The sequence below is a fragment of the Astyanax mexicanus genome, chromosome 4, assembly GCF_023375975.1.
Source record: "Astyanax mexicanus isolate ESR-SI-001 chromosome 4, AstMex3_surface, whole genome shotgun sequence".
NCBI classification, from domain to species: Eukaryota; Metazoa; Chordata; class Actinopteri; order Characiformes; family Acestrorhamphidae; genus Astyanax; species Astyanax mexicanus.
Window position 1 is genome coordinate 7,605,504 of NC_064411.1, and position 20,421 is coordinate 7,625,924.

The 20,421-nt window shown below is 37.6% G+C and overlaps 3 protein-coding genes across 9 annotated transcripts in view; all 3 read left to right on the forward strand.

Annotated features, from left to right (window-relative positions):
- LOC125801377 (zinc finger protein 239-like) overlaps positions 1-7,019 on the forward strand; it is a 503,775-nt gene extending 496,756 nt beyond the window's left edge. Inside the window, exon 3 of the transcript XR_007438683.1 lies at positions 6,354-7,019. The gene's annotated coding sequence lies outside the window, so the exon portion shown is untranslated. The remainder of the gene's footprint in view (positions 1-6,353) is intronic.
- The window catches only part of LOC111188821 (zinc finger protein 658B-like), a 241,480-nt gene extending 234,461 nt beyond the window's left edge, over positions 1-7,019 (forward strand). For 3 of the 6 annotated variants that reach the window (XM_049477300.1, XM_049477295.1, XM_049477296.1), the window contains exon 2: positions 3,748-7,019. In XM_049477300.1, the coding sequence (XP_049333257.1) occupies positions 3,913-5,721 (1,809 nt within the window). In that variant the 5' untranslated portion in view covers positions 3,748-3,912 and the 3' untranslated portion in view covers positions 5,722-7,019. Of the gene's footprint in view, positions 1-1,463; positions 1,527-1,989; positions 2,063-3,747 lie in introns of those variants that run through there. The other 3 variants (XM_049477298.1, XM_049477297.1, XM_049477301.1) reach the window with 3 other exon arrangements.
- Positions 1-20,421, forward strand: part of LOC125801399 (zinc finger protein 239-like) — a 240,236-nt gene that overhangs the window by 72,292 nt on the left and 147,523 nt on the right. The window lies entirely within an intron of this gene.

A 20,421-nucleotide genomic window follows, 5' to 3' on the forward strand; every position in this document is an offset into this window, starting at 1 on the left:
TGCCTTAAACCTTGCTTAAATGTACGCTCGTTTTCACACCAAGTATTTCTTTATAAATCACAATTCTTGCGTGAGATGTTGCTGTAGCAGTAGATTCTCTCCTGTCAGATTCCTGTCAACATTAGCCTGTTAGCAGCTAACAGAGTTAGCAGGGAATTAGCTCTCTTTCTCTTATACTGTTTAATAAACTGAGAAAAGCACAAATAATTTATGGGTAAATTTATGAGATTAAACTAATTCAGATTTAATTAGTATAATTAAAGGCTGATTTTTGGTAAGTTAGGAAAAAGCTGAATTAGCTAGCTTCCTAGTGTTGGCTAAGCTAGCTACTGAATGTACCCAAAGTTTCTGAGGAGAAAGAGCATTTATTTTCTGTTTTCTGTGACCTAGAAAGGTTTTTAAACGGTTTGGAGGAACTAATTGCCACCATTCTAACAATTCTACAAATTACTATCTGTTTTAAGCTAATTTGCCTCAGTAAGAGTAAATTATCCTCAAATTTTAACTCAGTTTATTTAATTGTTAGCGTTTACTAGCTAACAGATTTAACGTTTATTTACACAGGTCTTAAACTTAAATTTATTTGTTTTTTTAAAACATTACTCACACCTTCACTGTTTCTTATAATTCATATATTCTTTTCTCTACAGTTTACAAATCAGTGAGTCTTGGTGAATGTTTCTGTTCTTATTATGGTAAATAGGGCCTGCAGAGATTTAATAGAAGAATCTGTTCTTTAGAACATAATGTTTTATATCATTATTAGAAGCACAAACACACCTGAGATTATTTATATTTATTTATATTTTACAATCACTGTTACAAAGAGCCAAGTAAGTCCTATTTGTTGGAGTTGTACAGGAGCAATCAGAGAATCTCTATGGAGGAAAAAACTCACTTCAGAATCTGCTCTCAATCTCAGTCACTCAACAGAGTCTGAAATGTATAAAAACATATAAAAAATATTATTCTATAAAGTATGAAACATTTATAAATTATTACTTTTAGCAAAATAATAATTTATAAACATCTGATACTTTATAGAATAACATTTTGCTTATTTCCTAAAAACAGAACAACTACAACTATTTAATCACAGCAGAGGTAATTATTAAAGCTTTTAAACTGCAGTTTTAATCCTATTAAACATGTTCTGTGTGTAACTCCAGCATCAGTAGCAGTAATGCTAGTAAATCTAATGAATAAAAAACATTAGTTTTAGAAAATGGAAATATAGAGGTACGTTTTCTCTCCTATTTTAGTGAAATACTTTGTTCTACTTTGTAAAATTAAAGGAAAACCCCAGAGAAGTAGTTATACAGTGTTTTAAATGAGAGTTTTAGCTGTTTAGCTCCATTCAGCTCTATGCATTGAGGACTCCCTCGCGGGCTCCCTCTAGCGGTGATGGGGTATAATGTGATATAGCGGGGGAGGGGGCGGGGCTCTACATAACCCGGATGAGGCTGAGCTGGGGGGTCTGTAGCTGGAGCGCCGGAGGAAGAGCAGGATCAGCTGAACTACAGAAGGTATGGAGAAGTTTCTCTCTCTCTTGTTGGAGGTTGGTTGATGTGTTGTAACAGTAAAGAGGTCATTATTTTGCTGTGATTCTATTTTGAACTACAATTCCCTGCATCAACAAGAGAACTGCGTGTTTTTATTTATTATTTATCCCTCCGCGCCCCCCGTAGCTCCAGAGGAGCTTGAGTGCAGCACAGGAGGTAAACAGAGCTCAGGAGCTCCGTGAAAAAGTGCTGTTTTAAGCAAATATAAGTATTTTTGAGAAAAGTTACTGGAAAATGAGCTCTTATATCAGTTCTAGTGACTCTTCTGTGCATTTTTAGCGGGTATTGAAGCATATTTTGCCTAATAATTAATTATTTCTGCCCCGGTCGGGTTATCAGCTCTGAGGTACAGCCGTTTCAGCGCCAAAGCACTACATGTGACTGAGCCTGAAAATGTGTGTTCATGTGCTGTATTTACTTCTGTTTCATATTTTATAGATGTATATCCAGTTGCAGATGCTTAATAATCGGCTGGGATTGTTTTTGTTGTGTATGTGCAGGTATATTGTGGTTCTTTCTCAACGTTTTGTTCTGCTGAACCGACTACTATAGTTTAGATTTTCTGCCTCAACATGAGCCTAAACCGCAGCCTGACCTCCAGCCTGTCTGACCCGATGCATGAACTCGGGCTGGCGAGAATTCCCCCCGCTGTTCTCGGGCTCTCTCGGGTTCAGCAGAAGAAAATGTTCTGTGTTTTAATGTAATAAATCACACTGTGATTTTTGTGCTGATCCACCAGTTACAGCTTATCTGCGCGTTTAAAGCTCAACGCATGAATTAATTGATGCGCTGCGCAGGTCAGGCAGAACGTGCGGGATTGAGTCGGTGATATGTAGGAGATGTATATGCAGTTGCAGACACTTAATAAGCTGCTGGGATATTTTTTGGTGTAAATGTGTAGAGAGAATAAAGGCAGGAGGAGAGAATGAGACCTGCCTCTCCGTCTGCTCTTTAACAAGCATACTAGAGCAGCAGACGAGCTGCTACATTTGGCTTGAGAAATATTTGGCATTATGATGTAAAATGCATCAGAATAAGTGGATTTCTAAAAATGTGTCCACAATATCTGACATAAATTTGTTAAATGACTCTAAACAAGACATCACATATTACTAAATTACCAATGTTTAAAAATGTAGTAGATCCTGTTAACTAAGTCGTGAGTTTTTAGGAATTTTAATGGTGAATAATGTCTAAACTTTTGTTATGTAATAACTAGTTGAAGCATTAATTAACGATTTTACAGTGTTTCTTACTGTTGTAAGCACAGTTGACTGATGTAAACTAATTGTTAATGTTACCTGTATTTAAAATATTTTGTTACATATACAGATATGTCTAACAACGTGACTTAATGTTTAACAGAAGTAACATTATAAAGAAAAAATATTTATTTCAGCTGCTGACAGCATGTTTTATACTGTACTATTTCACAATACTTATTTTATTATCTACATTATGCATTTATAAGTTTTAAAAAAAGCTTTTATTAGTTTTAAACACTGGCTGTATTCGGAATGGCATACAACTATACTGCATACTGCACTAGTATGTACTGCATACTACACACTGCCCAGTATGTAGTATTCAGTACTCCAACATTTTTGATTGTAGTAACCTACACGCTCCCGTGACACACCAGTCAATGCTCTGTCAGCCCCCCCGCCATCACCCCCCCCACCCCCCCCCATCCCCCCGATATCATCGACCATAGCGTTGTTTCACTGTAAACATCATCATCTGCCCATTAAGGAGACATCGCCCAACCCTAATTACTGTCATTTTTTAAGATGTATGAAATATTTTATAATTTAGTGTAAAGGAAAAGGCTTCGGACATCATTGGTCACGTGATCAATGTAGAACGAATCAAGCTTCGGCACCGTGATTCAAACCACTGCATGTTGTTTTTTCGGCACGTTTCTTTCTTTCTTTCTTTCTTTCTTTCTTTCTTTAAGTTCTCAGTTTCTTGTGAGACCATAACATAATTAAGAGTGTCTGAACAGTGGGAAGTCCTTATAAAGGCACTAAACAGGTGGCTGGAAGACCACCAGCGCCCCCTTTTTATGGAAATATGAAGATGTCCCTGTAGTTTTATCTGTATAGTTTAACTGATTTAGGCAGTTCTGTTCAGTTAAATGACTTGCTTTTATTTTAATATTCACTGGCATTTTTGTCTTTTCCAGAAATGAAAATATTCTCCTGAAATTCATCACCAACAACCAGGATATTTATCAAAAGATCAAAGTTAAACTGCTGAAAGAGGTGAAGCACAAGCCATCCAGAAGAATCTCCAGAACACGCAGAAATTGTTTGCTACATTTAACAGACAAATAAAGCAAAGTCCCGACATGGAGAAACATCAGCACTCTGTCAAGAGTTTTACTAAACAGAGTGATCTCAAAAAACACCAGCGCATTCACACAGGAGAGAAACCGTATTACTGCTCAGACTGTGGAAAGAGTTTTAATCAACAGAGTAATCTCAAACTGCACCAGCGCATTCACACAGGAGAGAAACCGTACCACTGCTCAGACTGTGGAAAGAGTTTTAATCAACAGGGTCATCTCAAAAAACACCAGCGCATTCACACAGGAGAGAAACCGTATCAATGCTCAGACTGTGGGAACAGTTTTAATCAACAGGGTAATCTCAAAAAACACCAGCGCATTCACACAGGAGTAAAACCGTATCACTGCTCAGAGTGTGGGGGGAGTTTTAATCGGCAGAGTCATCTCCAACAACACCAGCGCATTCACACAGGAGAGAAACCGTATCACTGCTCAGACTGTGGAAAGAGTTTTAATCAACAGAGTAATCTCAAACTGCACCAGCGCATTCACACAGGAGAGAAACCGTACCACTGCTCAGACTGTGGAAAGAGTTTTAATCAACAGAGTCATCTCAAAATACACCAGCGCATTCACACTGGAGTAAAACCATATTACTGCTCAGACTGTGGGAAGATTTTTACTACCCAGAGTGAACTTAAACAACATCAGCGCATTCACACATTAGAGAAACCATATTACTGCTCAGACTGTGGGAAGAGTTTTACTACACAGAGTGCTCTCAAAATACACCAGCGCATTCACACAGGAGAGAAACCGTATCGTTGCTCAGACTGTGGGAGGAGTTTTACAGCACAGAGTAATCTCAAAAAACACCAGCGCATTCACACAGGAGAGAAACCGTATCACTGCTCAGACTGTGGGAAGAGCTTTAATCGACTGGGGACTCTCAAACTGCATCAGCGCATTCACACAGGAGAGAAACCGTATCACTGCTCAGACTGTGGGAAGAGTTTTAATCAACAGAGTCATCTCAAAATACACCAGCGCATTCACACTGGAGTAAAACCATATTACTGCTCAGACTGTGGGAAGATTTTTACTACCCAGAGTGATCTTAAAAAACACCAGCGCATTCACACAGGAGAGAAACCTTATTACTGCTCAGACTGTGGGAAAAGTTTTACTACCCAGAGTGCTCTCAAACAACATCAGCGCATTCACACAGGAGAGAAACCGTATCACTGCTTAGACTGTGGGAAGAGTTTTAATAAACAGATTAAACTCAAAATACACCAGCGCATTCATACAGGAGAGAAACCGTATCACTGCTTGGACTGTGGGAAGAGCTTTAATCGACTGGAGACTCTCAAACTGCATCAGCGCATTCACACAGGAGAGAAACCGTATCACTGCTCGGACTGTGGGAAGAGCTTTAATCGACTGGAGACTCTCAAACTGCATCAGCGCATTCACACAGGAGTAAAACCGTATTCCTGCTCAGACTGTGGGAAGAGTTTTACTACACAGAGTAATCTCAAAATACACCAGCGCATTCACACAGGAGAGAAACCGTATGAGTGCTCAGACTGTGGGAAGAGTTTTACTACACAGAGTTATCTCAAAATACACCAGCGCATTCACACAGAAGAGAAACCGTATCACTGTTCAGATTGTGAGAAGAGTTTTGCTACACAGAGTCAACTTAAAAATCACCAGCGCATTCACACAGGAGAGAAACCGTATCACTGCTCAGTCTGTGGGAAGAGTTTTAATCAACAGAGTCATCTCAAAAATCACCAGCGCATTCACACAGGAGAGAAAACTGTCCCAAATTTGTTCCACGGCAATAAAAAGCGCAAATCGTAAATCTTTCAGACAGAACACCTTATCCTACACAAATGTTTCACTTTGTCACTTGGGACTCGTTCCACCAGAACTGAATTTAACAATGGATTTTACAGGTTCAGCAAAATTAATCTTATCCAGCGATCATGTTTATTGAATTCCATGTTATGTTTTCTTATATGTTCGATATTCCAGAACATTCTTCGTTAGACAGAGCTCAGTTTTTAGGGTAGTTATGGAAGGAGTTTAGTTCTGAAGAAGGGATAAACTTAGTCTTTAAAATTAAGATGTCATAGTTAGAGTAGAATTCTTAGCTGGGAACTAAACATTTAGGACCAAATCTTCAGAGCTTATGATTTTAATCCCCTTTCTAGTATATGCAGATTTGATTATTTCCATGAATTTCTAGTATCTCTGTTTTCACTCTGTGGAAGCCGTCCTCAGTTCCCCAAGCTTAGCATAGCTTAGCTTAATACTATTAACCACTAGGCCCATCTGCATGAAAGAAGAAGTGAAAACACCACCTGAGGAACTCCAGAGAGTGCTCCCAAAAGTGAGACCCAGAGCCACAGAGAGACGAGTGCCGGGTACTGCCGTGTGGACCGGAGGAGTATCCAGACTCTGCAGAGAGGCCAACAAATTCCTTTCCAGAGGTTAAATAAAACGCTCCATCTGTAGTTCCCATACTGAAATCAACCTCCTCCAGGCTTGTGTAGCGCAGTGAGGTTGTGGGCTCATTCATTCCCTCTGATGGTGTTCTTGTTTGTCTATGGTTCAGTTGTTCTGATTAAAAATCTGTTAGCATAGAGGGATATTTGGTTGTTGTATTATTCACGTTTTATGCTCTCTTATCTTTTCCTTATTGAATATTATATGTTGCTAAAGGTTTTTAATCTCCAAAATGTACTAAGAATATCCAAATCATGTAGTTTCTTAATTGTTTTTATCCACTACAAACTATTATCTTTGTATTGCTTCACCTCTATATTTACTCTTCTGTTTGTTTTAATAAACGGCTTTTAGATTGCAGATCTGCAATCTCATTGTGTTTTCTCAACATAAGTTTGACATGAAACCTATAGGCCTGAGATTGTCTTGTTATTATTTGTTAAATACTCAAAGGCGCCCAACAGAGAAATCCAGTGTAAAATGGATTTGTGTTAAAGTGTAACATAATAGTCAATTTAAGATTGAAATTCGGAAAAAGATGTTTTTTTTTTGTTGGTTCAGGCTTAAAAGGGTTAAATATACAATTACTTCCAAAGGTAGAGTAGCATGTGTTTAACTTGATTTCATGTTTATAAAGTTTTTTATTGTGAGTGCTTGACAGTTGTGTTGTTTTGTTTTTTAAAGAGCATAGTCATTCACCAACTACACTTAATTACCAAATTCTACATTTGAGTAATTGACCATTATTATTAATGTCTAGCCTAGCTAAATGTTCAAACAAAGTGTTGCCTGTTTTACTGACCATTATTATTTGCAGCATTTGCTATTTTACAGACCAAATGTATAAACAAAGCATTTCCTGTTTTACTGACTACTATTATTGATAGCTAGCCTAGCTAAATGTACAAACAAAGCAGTTGCTTTTTTACTGACCAATGTAAATGTTTCAGTACTAGTAACAGTGTTTCACGTCCAATAAATTTGTTTTTATTTCTTGCAATTTTTTTTTCTAAATGTAAATTGTGTTCTCTTTCAAGCATTCATTCGGTATCTCACTATGGGATACGCCCCTCTCGCATATTCCTCATGTAACCCCGGGTAAAAAATGTAAAACTCCCTAGTTCTAAAATAGATACGCTAATAAATACAGTAATAAATAAAATCATATAAATTCAAAGTAATGGTTTAAAAAGGTACTAACAGGCTCAAAATAGTTATTGTTTGTGTAAATAGTTTAAAAAGAAAACAAAAGCCGTACAGAGTACATATTTTTCATTTATTTTCTGTGTTAATGCAGGAAGGTTAGCTAAAAGTGATTAAGGGATCTACTGAGGGAGAAGTGTACAGGTGGAGGGTGGAGTAGAGGATTGGGAAGGAGCCCATGGGACGAGAGAGAACAGCGGAGATGCGGGAGTAGCAGCGCGGGAGAGGCGAGGAGGAAAAAGTTCCTCACAGGCTGAACTAAATTCACTAATAATCAGTATTAATTAAACTAACCGGTAGTTTTAAGGACACTGAAGTCCATACTGAGAGTGTGCTGGTGGATAAAGCTGGGATAATCTCTCTATAAATGAAGTTCTGTTAGCACTGTTAGCTTAGCCAGCTCGGCTAGCTGTGTTTAGCCTCGTGTATTAGCTGCTCTGCGCTAGCCGTGAACTCTCCGCTGCAGCGCCGCTCCGACAGACTGTTCCCCGGACTGACTCGCGCTCTCTCCGCCTCCACTGAACACCAGGACCGCTAACACTGCTAACCAGAGAGCGCTCTGAGTCCCCGCGTGGATCAGAGTTCCTCTGAGGGAAAACGCTCCGTGCTGCAGGACCCCGCGCTCTGCTCCCGCTCATATTCACTGAATCTGAGGTAAATCTGAAACTCTTATTTCTGCTCGTTAGAGTAAAGCGGACATTAAGCTCCGAACCAGACCTGCACCGTTTAGTTCTGTTCATTTCATCTATAATTCTGTTCTTTATGAGTGTATTCTTTAGAGTGGGCCCACATATTTAATTTAAGAAGGTATTTTATTTTACAAACTAACTTTAAAGTGTATTTTTTCTTATTTAGGGTTTAAATATATAACTAACAGTGTAGTTCTGAAAGTAAGAAGGGGTATATTAACCTAAAATCAATCCTATAGATAAAATCTAAGATACTACTTCTAAAAATAAGATCTAATCCTAAAATATAATTCTGAGCAATAATAATCATTAAACCAGTTGTTTATTTAAATAATTAATTAATTAATTAGTCATTTAAATAATTGGGGTACTGTTTAAAATATAACTCTTATTTGTGTCTTAAGTTTACATATGGGTATTTGCACACTATACACTGTGTGCAGAATTATTAGGCAAATGGGTATTTTGATCACATCATCCTTTTAATACATGTTGTCCTACTCCAAGCTGTATAGGCCTGAGAGCCAACTACTAATTAAGTTAATCAGGTGATGTGCATCTCTGTATTTAGAAGGGGTGTGGTCTAATGACATCAACACACTATATAAGGTTTGCTTAATTATTAGGCAACTTCCTTTCCTTTGGCAAAATATGTCAGAAGAGAGATTTGACGGACTCTGAAAAGTCAAAAATTGTGAGATGTCTTGCAGAGGAATGCAGCAGTCTTGAAATGGCCAAACTTTTGAAGTTTGATAACCGAACAATCAAGCGTTTCATGGCAAATAGCCAACAGGGTCACAAGAAGCATGTTGGAAAAAAAAGGCGCAAAATAACTGCCCATGAATTGAGGAAAATCAAGTGTGAAGCTGCCAAGATGCTATTTGCCATCAGTTTTGCTATATTTCAGAGATGCAACATTTACTGGAGTATCAAAAAGCACAAGGTGTTCGATACTCAGGGACATGGCCAAGGTAAGGAAGGCTAAAAAATGACCACCTTTTAACAAGAAACATAAGATAAAACGTCAAGACTGGGCCAAGAAATATCTTAAGACTGATTTTTCCAAGGTTTAATGGACTGATGAAATGAGCGTGGCCAGATGGATGGGCCCGAGGCTGGATCAGTAAAGGGCAGAGTGCTCCACTCCGACTCAGACGCCAGCAAGGTGGAGGTGGGGTACTGGTATGGGCTGGTATCATCAAAGATGAACTTGTGGGACCTTTTCGGATTGAGTATGGAGTGAAGCTCAACTCCCAGACCTACTGCCAGTTTCCAGAAGACACCTTCTTTAAGCAGTGGTACAGGAAGACGTCGGTATCGTTCAAGAAAAACATGATTCTCATGCAGGACAATGCTCCATCACACGCATTCAAATACTCCACAGCGTGGCTGGCCAGTAAAGGTCTAAAAGAAGAAAAAATAACGCCATGGCCCCCTTGTTCACCTGATCTGAACCTGTGGTCCCTCATAAAATGTGAGATCCACAGAGAGGGAAAACAGTACACCTCTCTGAACAGTGTCTGGAATGCTGTGGTGGCTGCTGCATGCAATGTTGATCGTAAACAGATCAAGAAACTGACAGAATATGGATGGAAGGCTTTGAGTGTCACCGTAAAAAAGGTGGATTTATTGGTCACTGATTCGTTTTTGGTTTTGTTTTTGAATGTCAAACATGTTCATTGCTAAATTTTGAGTTGTTATATTGGTTTACCTGGTGAAAATAAACAAGTAATATGGGTATATATTTGTTTTTTTTATTAAGTTGCCTAATAATTCTGCACAGTAATAGTTATCTGCAAAAACAGATATCCTCATTAAGATCTAAAAACAACCCACTCCAACAGACTATTTATGAGTCTTTTGGGTTGATTGAGAACAAAGTTGTTGTTCAATAATAAAAAGAATCCTCTCAAATACAACTTGCCTAATAATTCTGCACACACTGTAGTTGTACTATTGCACCTAAAAAGGTACTAAACTGCTCTGTCTTGAAAAGATATAACTCTATTGTTGATTGAAGCCTGCTATTAATGTATTTTTTTGTTAAAAGTCACTCGACACTCGATTCTAAGTCTTATTTTGCCCTACTGTTTTGATACACTCAGTATCAAACTCAGTAACTACTGGTTTTTTTATATACCTGTGTGTTAGTCCTTTTATTGTGTTTTATATTTTCTATTATTTTATTTAATTTCTACAAACATAGAGAAGGGAAAGAATAGATAGAACTCAGGACCATTTTTCTTCCCATTAACTGGGGATAGGGGTTACATAAGCAATACCTAAAAATAATCAAAGAAAACAAAGAAACTAAAAAGAAATGTGGAAAAATAGCTAAAACAAACCAGCATTAAAAACTAATAGGTTTACTAAAAAAATAAAGAAACTGAAAACATACCAAACATCATAAAGATCTTTAGAGACTAGAAGTTTAAAATTATTTAGTGACACCAGCTGAGCTTTAGAGTTTCCTGTAGTGAATTCCAGCTCGCTGGTGCACTGTAACGAAAAGCAGATTTTCCCATTTCATTTAAAACTCTCGACGATCCAGTTACTGGAGTGAGTCTGGTAGGTTATTTTTAAGAAACGTTTATGTGATGTACGGTGGCATATGGTGAGGAAGTGCTTTAAAAAAGAAAACGAACCAGTGTGTTTCCCGGCGCACAGCAAGAGAAGACCATGCAACTTTTTCTTAGAGTGAACAGTGATGTGTACCAGTAATCTTAGAGCCGCATGATACATAAAATCTACTGGTTTGAGTGTAGTGGCTGACGCATGTCTGTAAATCACATCACCATAATCCCCAGACAGCACAGGTACGTCGGAGAGACGTTTATGCGATGCTCACAGTTACATCGTTACATTGTCGCTGAGACCTCCTTACGCGATAGACAAGCGACGTCCCACCGCTTCCTAAAAGACGTACCTGAATAGGAACCTGATGCTTGTGCGTTCTCTATACACAAAAGAACCATGTCAACGTGTTTTTTACTCCTTGGGAGTAACAACCATCCGTATAAAACAATTTAAAAAAGGATTAACGAATCAAGTGTGAGATTAATTATATTTCCTGTTATTCAGGTTTCGCCTTTAAAATATTTAAACAGAAATATAAAGATGTAAAGAGAGTGGCAATTTACAATTTTGAAAAGTTGTATTTCAGAACTTATTTACATACACAAACAAAAACTTAACAACAGGTTACTAAAAATTATAAAGTTTATGAAATACAAGATGTATGAAATATTATTATTTTTAATTTTTGTATTTCAGAGCTAATTCACATGCACAAACATAAATGTAACAGATTTCTAATAAATTATAAAGTGTATGAAATATAATTTCTTTTAAAAGTTGTATTTCAAAAGTAATTTACATGCACAAACAAAAATGTAACAGGTTACTAATAAATTATAAAGTGTACATTAAATATTATTTTGAAAAGTGCTTTTGAACCAATTCACATTCGCATAAACCAGAACTTACAAATGACTAATGAATTATAAAATATTTGTTGTTGTTGTTATTATATAATTATTCAGCGTGGTCTTCCGCGATGAAGTCTGTGAGGTGCCAGACGAAGCCAGTCTCTGATCGCCTTTTCTGCATCAGCTTCACTTGGATTGGACAGCTGGGGATTTCTCATCGCAGACGCTGTAAGTACAACATTGTTTCATTCGAAAATTACTTGTATATTTTAGTTTCTAAGACATTATTGGGCCTAACGTAATGATCAGAATGTTGCTAATACGTCATTTTATGCAATATTGGTATATATACAGGTGTTGGCTGCTAATTTGTTCATTTGGAATATGTTTCTTGCCAACATGTTGCTAGGTTGTTGCTAAGGTGTTCCTATGGTCTAAACTATTAGGTGTCTATTAGGTCTAAACGTAGACTTAATAGGTTGTGAATAGCCTGAACAACAAGGAATATTAGTGTAGATTTTTTATTATAGCCCTCTGAATTTGGAATTTTACAAGATTCATTGAAAATAAATAGCCTGTTCTGCCTATTTTAAGTTGCCCTAACTCGAGATTATCAAACAGTCTGTTGAAGGTGACACTGTCATATAAACGTAGACCTAATAGGTTGTGAATAGCCTGAACAACAAGGAATATTAGTGTAGATTTTTTATTATGGCCCTCTGAATTTGGCATTTTACAAGATTCATTGAAAATAAATAGCCTGTTCTGCCTATTTCCAGTTGCCCTAACTCCAGATTATCAAACCGTCTGTCGAAGTTGATACCAAATTATGAAAATAGAACTATTAGACGACTGAATAAGACAAGGTAAATAAGAAGCTAACTTCAGCCTCATACATGTTTGCTACACTGCCACATAGTGCTTTGTGTGCTGCTTAATAGACAGTCTAGTAATAGTAATTGTTAGCTCGTCTGTATTTCAATGTCAATCAACCAAATTCCAATTCAGGTAAGTATTAGTATTAGTTACTAGCTTAATCATTAACAATTTATTTCCCTGCAGGTACTCACTCCCCACCCTGACTCCTCCTCAGGTTCCCTCCAAACGAGAAATTCGCATATGGAGACTAGTGGTAATGAAGTGACATCGTAATGAAAGTCATTTTTAGTGTCTTTAAATTTGTCCCCAGAAACTTTTAGGAGCCATGGTGATGAATCAGGCCAGCTGATATCATCACACAGTGTCAAGCTTGTAAAAATAAAACAACTTTCTTTGTTACATACAATCATGTTCAAAAAGGCTTTACTCAAAACCATACATAACATATTCTCTTTCAATCTGAAGAACCACTATGCCATTCAAAGAACCATTTAAGGCTGAAATGCTATTGTGAGAGCCTAAACTTTGAAAAAATGCTGACACAGCATTAAAACTACAGGATATTTTTGATACCCTATGCTACCCTCTTAGATAAAGCTACCAACATTAAAAAAGTAGGATCTTTTGACAGTCTAAAAACCATATCGGTGTTAAGTAGTAATATTGAGCTGCATTCTTTAACTGTATACCAGCAAGTTATACTTACATATGGAGAGGAATTAGTGCCAAATTGAAAAGCAGTCACTACACTACAGTGCCTTTTCACAGTAAAAAGCAAAGTGACAGTATACATGGATTTACATTTTAAAGCAAATTGCTTTATTTGTGTAATTCAATACATGTGACTTTAAAATGCAATCAGTTCAACTGTTTTGTATTCCACTGTGTTTTGGCTGTGAACGTTCCAAACACAGCACACTTTTGTCAGGAGCAGTGAAACACTCATGCCGAGAGTTCACTCAGAAAGGAAAGTGATTTTTCGCTAAAATCCACCTGTTAAAACGCACGTTTTTCAAACCCCACTAACCATTTTTTTAATGTGCTCTGATTAACTTAACTTACACATCTCATGTTTTTCTGGATGTGGATACCAGCCAATCAAGATGCTTTAAACACTTATTTTGGTTAAATGTGATTGAACTGTGATTTTATTTCATTGTGGCATGTAAAGATAATATAATAGTGGTTTAAGTTTTCGTTTTGCCACATATTCTGCATTTCACATTTTTCCAATGCCTGCTTTTAAATTTGGCACTAATTGCATCTTCAGACTTAAGAGCGACACTGAATTGATTCATATAATACGCAGTGCAGTTTCTTTCTAGAAAAGCCATCTTAAACTTTATTAAAAGTCATTTTACTCAGTGGTGTCCAATTTTATCTAGAGAGGGCCTCTTTGGCTGCAGAAGCACACATGATCGTTTTTTAAAGACTGATACCAATATTAAGCTTCTGTGTTCACCCCTGTTGTAATTATGTACATAGAACCATCACCAAACAAAGCTATTTGAGATTTAGTTTTTTATGGTAAAATGTTTGGTATACTTATATATGGTCTTATTTTGATACTTACAAGTTCTTTGATGCGAGAGTGCCCAATTCCTTTTTTTTCTCCTCTGCCACACCAGTTCAGAGAGACCACCAGGTGGGGGGCAAAAACTTTCTCACAAATTCTCCATAATGTTTTTTTCAATGTTTGCCCCCCAATTAATGACAGCTTTGACATCTGTAGACAGACAGATGAATGTAACCAGGGACTAAATTTAAGGTTTTTTAAGCTTACGAGATATGAGGACAAACATTAAGGAGTTCATAAGAGCGTTCTTTAAAGCAACCCTCAGATCAAATATATTCTTAAGAAATTCTTCAATCTTCTTTTAAAAATATTGATTTTCTGTTGTATGCTCCTGTTCTGTTAGCTTATCACTAATTATGAGATGCAGTTTGAATGAAATGTTAATTGCATTAACCAGTTATATACTTTTTTAGCTGCTGAGCATAGGCAAATTGAGGAAAAAGATAGTGAATACATTTTGAAAAAAAAAAAAAAAAGAAAACAAGGAGCAATGGTTGGGTAAAAAGCCTGTAGGGGAACTCCTTGATACATATATTTTTTAAATAAAGTTTTATAAAACTTTGAAAGTAATGTTTTAGAGAGTTGTCTTTTTACCTCTCACAGTTTAAGACAAGTTTGAGTCTGCTGTAAGAAAATAATAATAATAATAATAATAATAATAATGTATTTATTTATCCTTTACAAGATGTTTACAAAATGTTTACTCTGTGTGAGTTAAAAAAGGTATATTTCAATACTGACCCTTTTTTTTTTTCTTGAGGCACGGTTGGTCAGATCTTTTTCTAGGCCCTCAAAATCCTTTGCACACTGGAGGGGAAGTACATTTTCTTCCAGATCCTCTTCCAGTGGTGTTGGAAGATTTCTGCCCCTCTCTCCAGTTTATTGCTGCAGTTGCAGCTGCACCTCACCAATGGCCTCAAGGATGCATCGTTCAGTGGCTGCGACATATACAACATGCATAATATATTTTTTTTTTATGAACATTCATTTCATTATATACATGGATATATTTCAGCAGGTATGTTTAGTGAAATTGTATTTATTTAGAATAATGTTGTTGAAAACATACGGGTGCACTGGGAGGGTATTAAACGTCCTGAGCTATGAGCTCTTGATGCTTAAAAAGTAGTAAAAACATGCAATAATTAGAGTCAATGCAATAGCATGGCTGTAAATTATCAGATTTTGTTATACTTATAGCACCCTCATAAAATCTAATCCTTTTGTTCTCTGAGCAGTGAATAGAACTTATAAATATTGATTGCCCACGGTAATTTATCTTTTGAATTGTTGTAAACAGTATAGAGTTCCTTCAATTAACATGATTTCAATAATAACAGAGCCGACATGATTTAGGTATGCAAGCCATGTTCTTTTGTTGGCATTGTACTCCCTTTGTAATGCAGTCTTATTTTGACACCCAGGCAGTCTCCAATTGTTGGCCTCCTCAGGCCGTTGCCTCACTGTTCAAGAATTTTGGCCTATGAACAATTTAATGATATATTTCATTTAACCCTGTTAAAATCCCAGGCATATGACACCACTAAGGCTTAAAATTCAATATCTTCAGGGACTTCATTATAAACTATTGGAACTATTAGTAGGTTATAGTGCTGTGTAATAAAATAAGGACATTGCCTTAAACTGTTTTGCCCAGCAACAACTATATAATATGACCTAGACCTAGTGTATTTGTAACTAGGGTTAGGGACAAGATCACAGAGCTGTTACGAAATGAATGGGCTGGAATGACCAATGGGTGGATGACTTTACTGGACCTTGGATCCTAACTTTTCCCATTCATTGGAATGACCGACGTGTTGTCCGAATGTGTTGGGGTATTGCTCTCTAGGGGCAGGAATCCTGGCTGAATTTCATTCACACCTAGGGACTACCACAAGTCCCCGACTCCTCCCTCAGTGTGGGGGAGTGACTTGGAGTGGGAGGGGCTAGGTCCCAAAGTGACCTGATGACACTCTGGTGATAAAAGTCCTAACCCCAGGGGGCGTGGCCAAGTCCCAAGGTGTCTTTGATGAATCATTGGGACTCTACCCTAACCATGATCCTAACCACCAAGTTGGGCAGAGCCAGCCAGAACCACACCACATTTCATCAGCAGGCCCAGGGCGGCCATTTTATGTACCACATGACTTTGGGATTTTAATTAAAACAGTCTTTTTAATTGGGAAAAATAGAAAGCAAGATCTTAGGACCACCAACTTTAGATACAGGTCATCAGTATGACCAACATATGCAAATTTAACAGTTGGTTAAATTTGGCTGAGATATGATTTTTTGATGCATTAAATTTGACATTTCAGAATGTAATTAATCACACTCTTTAATTGGGAAAAAAAGAAATCAGAGATTTTTGACCTAATAGGTCCCAAAGTGTGATGGATTTGCATATCTAGGGTTTTGGCAACACTTTGGGACTCTCTTGACATTTTGGTTATCCATGATCTAACAGGTCCCAAAAGTTTAGGACTAAGGATCACCAAAGTGTCTCGGATCGCGAAAGTGTTTTTTTTTTTTTTTTTTTTGGGCTAAACCTTAAGTGCTATTTTCACCAAAAGTATACCTATGCGTTCGGTGTGGCAAGCCGCACCAAATGACCCAAAATTTTTGACCAGAAATTTTACGGTAAGGAGATACGGCTAAGTCGTTTTTTTTTTTTTTACCGAAAGCAAAGGGTTAATCCACTAATTCATCAGTCATTTGGTCCGGCTTGGCGTGGCGACCCACCCCGACAAGTTTGGTAACTGTCGGACTTTAAGTGTTAGCCAAAAATCGCCAAAAACCACTTTCGCGATCCAAGACACTGGTGATAAAAGGCCTAACCAGTTTAAAAAAGGTATATATGATACTTTGGTACTCACAAGTACACTTTGTGACTTCAGATACACTTTGGCACTCACAAGTACACTTTGGTACTTCCTATATACTTTGGGACTTCACATGACACTTTGGTGATTTTTTACCTAGTAGGTCCCAAAATGTAGTGAATTTTCATTTCTAGGGTTGTGGCAACACTTTGGGACTCCAGACACACTTTGGGACTCACTAGTACACTTTGGGACTTCAGATACACTTTGGTGATATATGTCCTAACAGGTGGCAAAGTGTCATGGATTTTCATTTCTAGGGTTGTGGCAACACTTTGGGACTCCATCTACACTTTGTGACTTCAGATACACTCTGGGACTTCAGATACACTTTTGGAGACACAAAACAGTTTGGGACGCTCATGACACTTTGGTTTTCTTTAACCTAACCCAGTGCAAGATTGGTCTATTTTCCATTCTGATGACTGGGATGCACTGTACTCAGCCCAATTGGGTTGCCAGTGAGGTTTTCAGATTGATTTGAATACACTTAAAAAAAGGAAGCCTCCTAGCCAAAATGACATGACACCTACGCGTCTGGCTCGGCTTTCTGTTCGCAGCCATGTCATTGTTTTTTCATGAGTCCATCTACATCAAAAGATATGATTTTAAATCCTTTTTAATGTGATGGGGGACCCTACCACGCCCCCAAGGTGACGTTGACCATGTTTCGGCCCATTCCGAGACTTGTGATTTGGGGGCGGTCCTATGATGTCACACAACACATTGGGACTACATGTTTTTATTTAGGAAACGTATAACCAATTTGTCATGGGGGCAGTGCTATGATGTCACACAACACATTGGGACTCAGAGCTATTTTCCACGTTTGTTTAGGAAACACATCACCGATGTGTATTTGGGGGGCGGTTCCATGATGTCACACAACACATTGGGACGACCCAGAGCTATTTTCAATTTTTATTTAGCAAACGTATCACCGATGTGTCTTGTCGATACCCCTCAGTAACGCCAACTAGCGGTGGGAGGCCGCAATTGCACGTACAATATTTCAGAATCTAAACGTTCAGGTTCCATTTTTAAAAAATACTAGGAGAGGGACTGACCAGCCTCAAGAAGTTTGGGACCTGTGGCACCCCTAGTGGCCAAATGAAAAATAAAGCAAAATTCCCTATGGAAAATTCCATTCATTTTTTTGGAATTGAAAATGGCCATAACTCCTTGTACGAAGGTAATTGATCAATAATTCTTGTGCCATTGAACTCCATTTTGAGAGTAGATCACCGTAGACATCTCAAGTCTGAATGTGTCATGGGGCCCTAATTAGGGTCAGGGTTATTGCACTGCTTCTGGTCAATATTTGTAACTGCCAGGTTAACAAGTAAAAAAATTAAACTTTCAGGTATGTGTCCTACCGAGAGGTGAAGATGTGAGACCAGTCGGCGGCTCATATTGTGGCTGTGACGCTAGAGAAACAATATGTCTTCAGTAAGTACACATCATGTGTTCGTATGTGTTTGTAAATTACAGAATGTTTATTTTACTGTAAACCTATAACCTTACTTTGATAGAAGGACATTGTTCTAAAATCCACCCTCTGACTGCGTATTGGTTTGATGCTGGGGAAAAAAACATTTAGCACATTTATATGTTTAATCAGAATTAACTAAATAGACGTTAACTCTTTAACTCTGCTTTTTTCTTACAGCATATTTCAGTTCAGCAGTGCTTTTATCTTCGAAAGGTATCCATTGAAATTTGAAAACTGAGTGGTAGCATCCTCTATCTTTGTGAATGTGGGCCTGGAAAGGAGCATTGTAACCATTTTTGAAACTTACAATAATGTGCAAGTCATGGGATGTGCGTTCCAGAGAAGTAGGCTGTCCCAATTCTTAGATACCTTAAAATGCTTTCTACTAAGATACCTGATTCTGACCCTGTAATAAGAGAGCATTAGACCCTTTCTCAGCCGGTAAGGCAATCCCATGATGCAGCGCGGGGCAGCACCGCGTAGCTCAACTTCTTCCATCATGGCGGATGGAAGTGGATCGGCCTGCGGCGAAGTCATTTTCAGATGTAAGTTATTTAAGTTTTTATAGCGTAAGTGTGGTGTTTCATGAGTTTTCTTGGCATAAAATAACATAAATTAGCGTTTTATTTGTAGTTTTGGTTAGTTGGTGGCCGTTTTCCAGTTTTGAAGTTTTGAAGCGCCAGTGCATTGTTTTAGATGGGCTGATGCTAACTAGCCTGTTAGCTCAATAGCTAAGTAGCCTCACTGGTGATATTCAGCATTTTTTTTATCAGTTGCCGTAATATTTTATTAGTTAACTTAGTTAACCCTTTCTCTATAGTTAGTTAGACCTGTCGGGTTTATACGATCTGTATGTGGGCTGTTTAACGTGATAGCCAGTGTTCAGATATACAAATTACTTCCACTCTTTTAGGGAGCAGATCAGCAATAGAAGCCTTTATAAAGGCTCGCATAGAGAAGGAGAGGCTCTTCACTGGGGAGAAAAACTCCGCTCTCTCAGCTTGGAAGTAAGGGCTTATTTTAGCTAAACTAGTTAGTTATTTAATGATAATATATTATTATTCTATTGCATCTTAAATGATGCAGCTGTTACACTTTGATACATTAATCCAACCAGCTAGCTAACTGCTTATGATTACAGTAATAAAACAATAGGTTTGTGGCAAATAAGTTGACAGAAAGCCTGCTTTAGAAAACTAAATAGTTAATACGTAACTAATGCATTGTCAGTTACAGTATAACTAAGCTAATATTAAGCTAATAATTGCTTAAGTTATACATTCATGCATTTAGGTATCTTTCTAAACTAATAAAAAAATGTAGGTAGATATTGCAAAATATTTTTCTGAACTATAAAGCATCTTAATGCCATACTTTGTTTTTGTTTGTTCTTTGACAGGACTATTCTTCTGGAATTGGGGCTTGCGGACAAAGTTACGCCCCAACAAGCCAGAAAAAAATGGGACAATCTAAAAAAAAAGTACAAAGTAAGTTCAAAGATTAACCTGAAATTGTGTAGAATAATGAACAATGTATTTTATAGATTTTTATGTACTGATTTGAGTGTAGTTTACATATGTTAATAATTGTTAATGTTAAAGTAGAATTCAGTTAGAGAGGATAGCAGATTGAGGTTAGATTACAGGTTTAATTTTATTTTAGGAGCTGAAGTGTCCGCCTTCAGGGAGTGGGACAGACAATGGAGAAGCCACTGCAGCTACTTGGCCCTGGTTCAGCCTCATGGATGAGGCTCTTGGCAATTGACCATCGGTTACACCACCTTTGCTAATAGCCTCATCTAATGAGGAGGAACCAGGGCCATCTTCTGTTGTGGCATCCCCGTTGTCTGAGCAGAGAGGAAGGAAGCAGCAGGGAACTCTTCTTGACCTCCTGCGAGAGG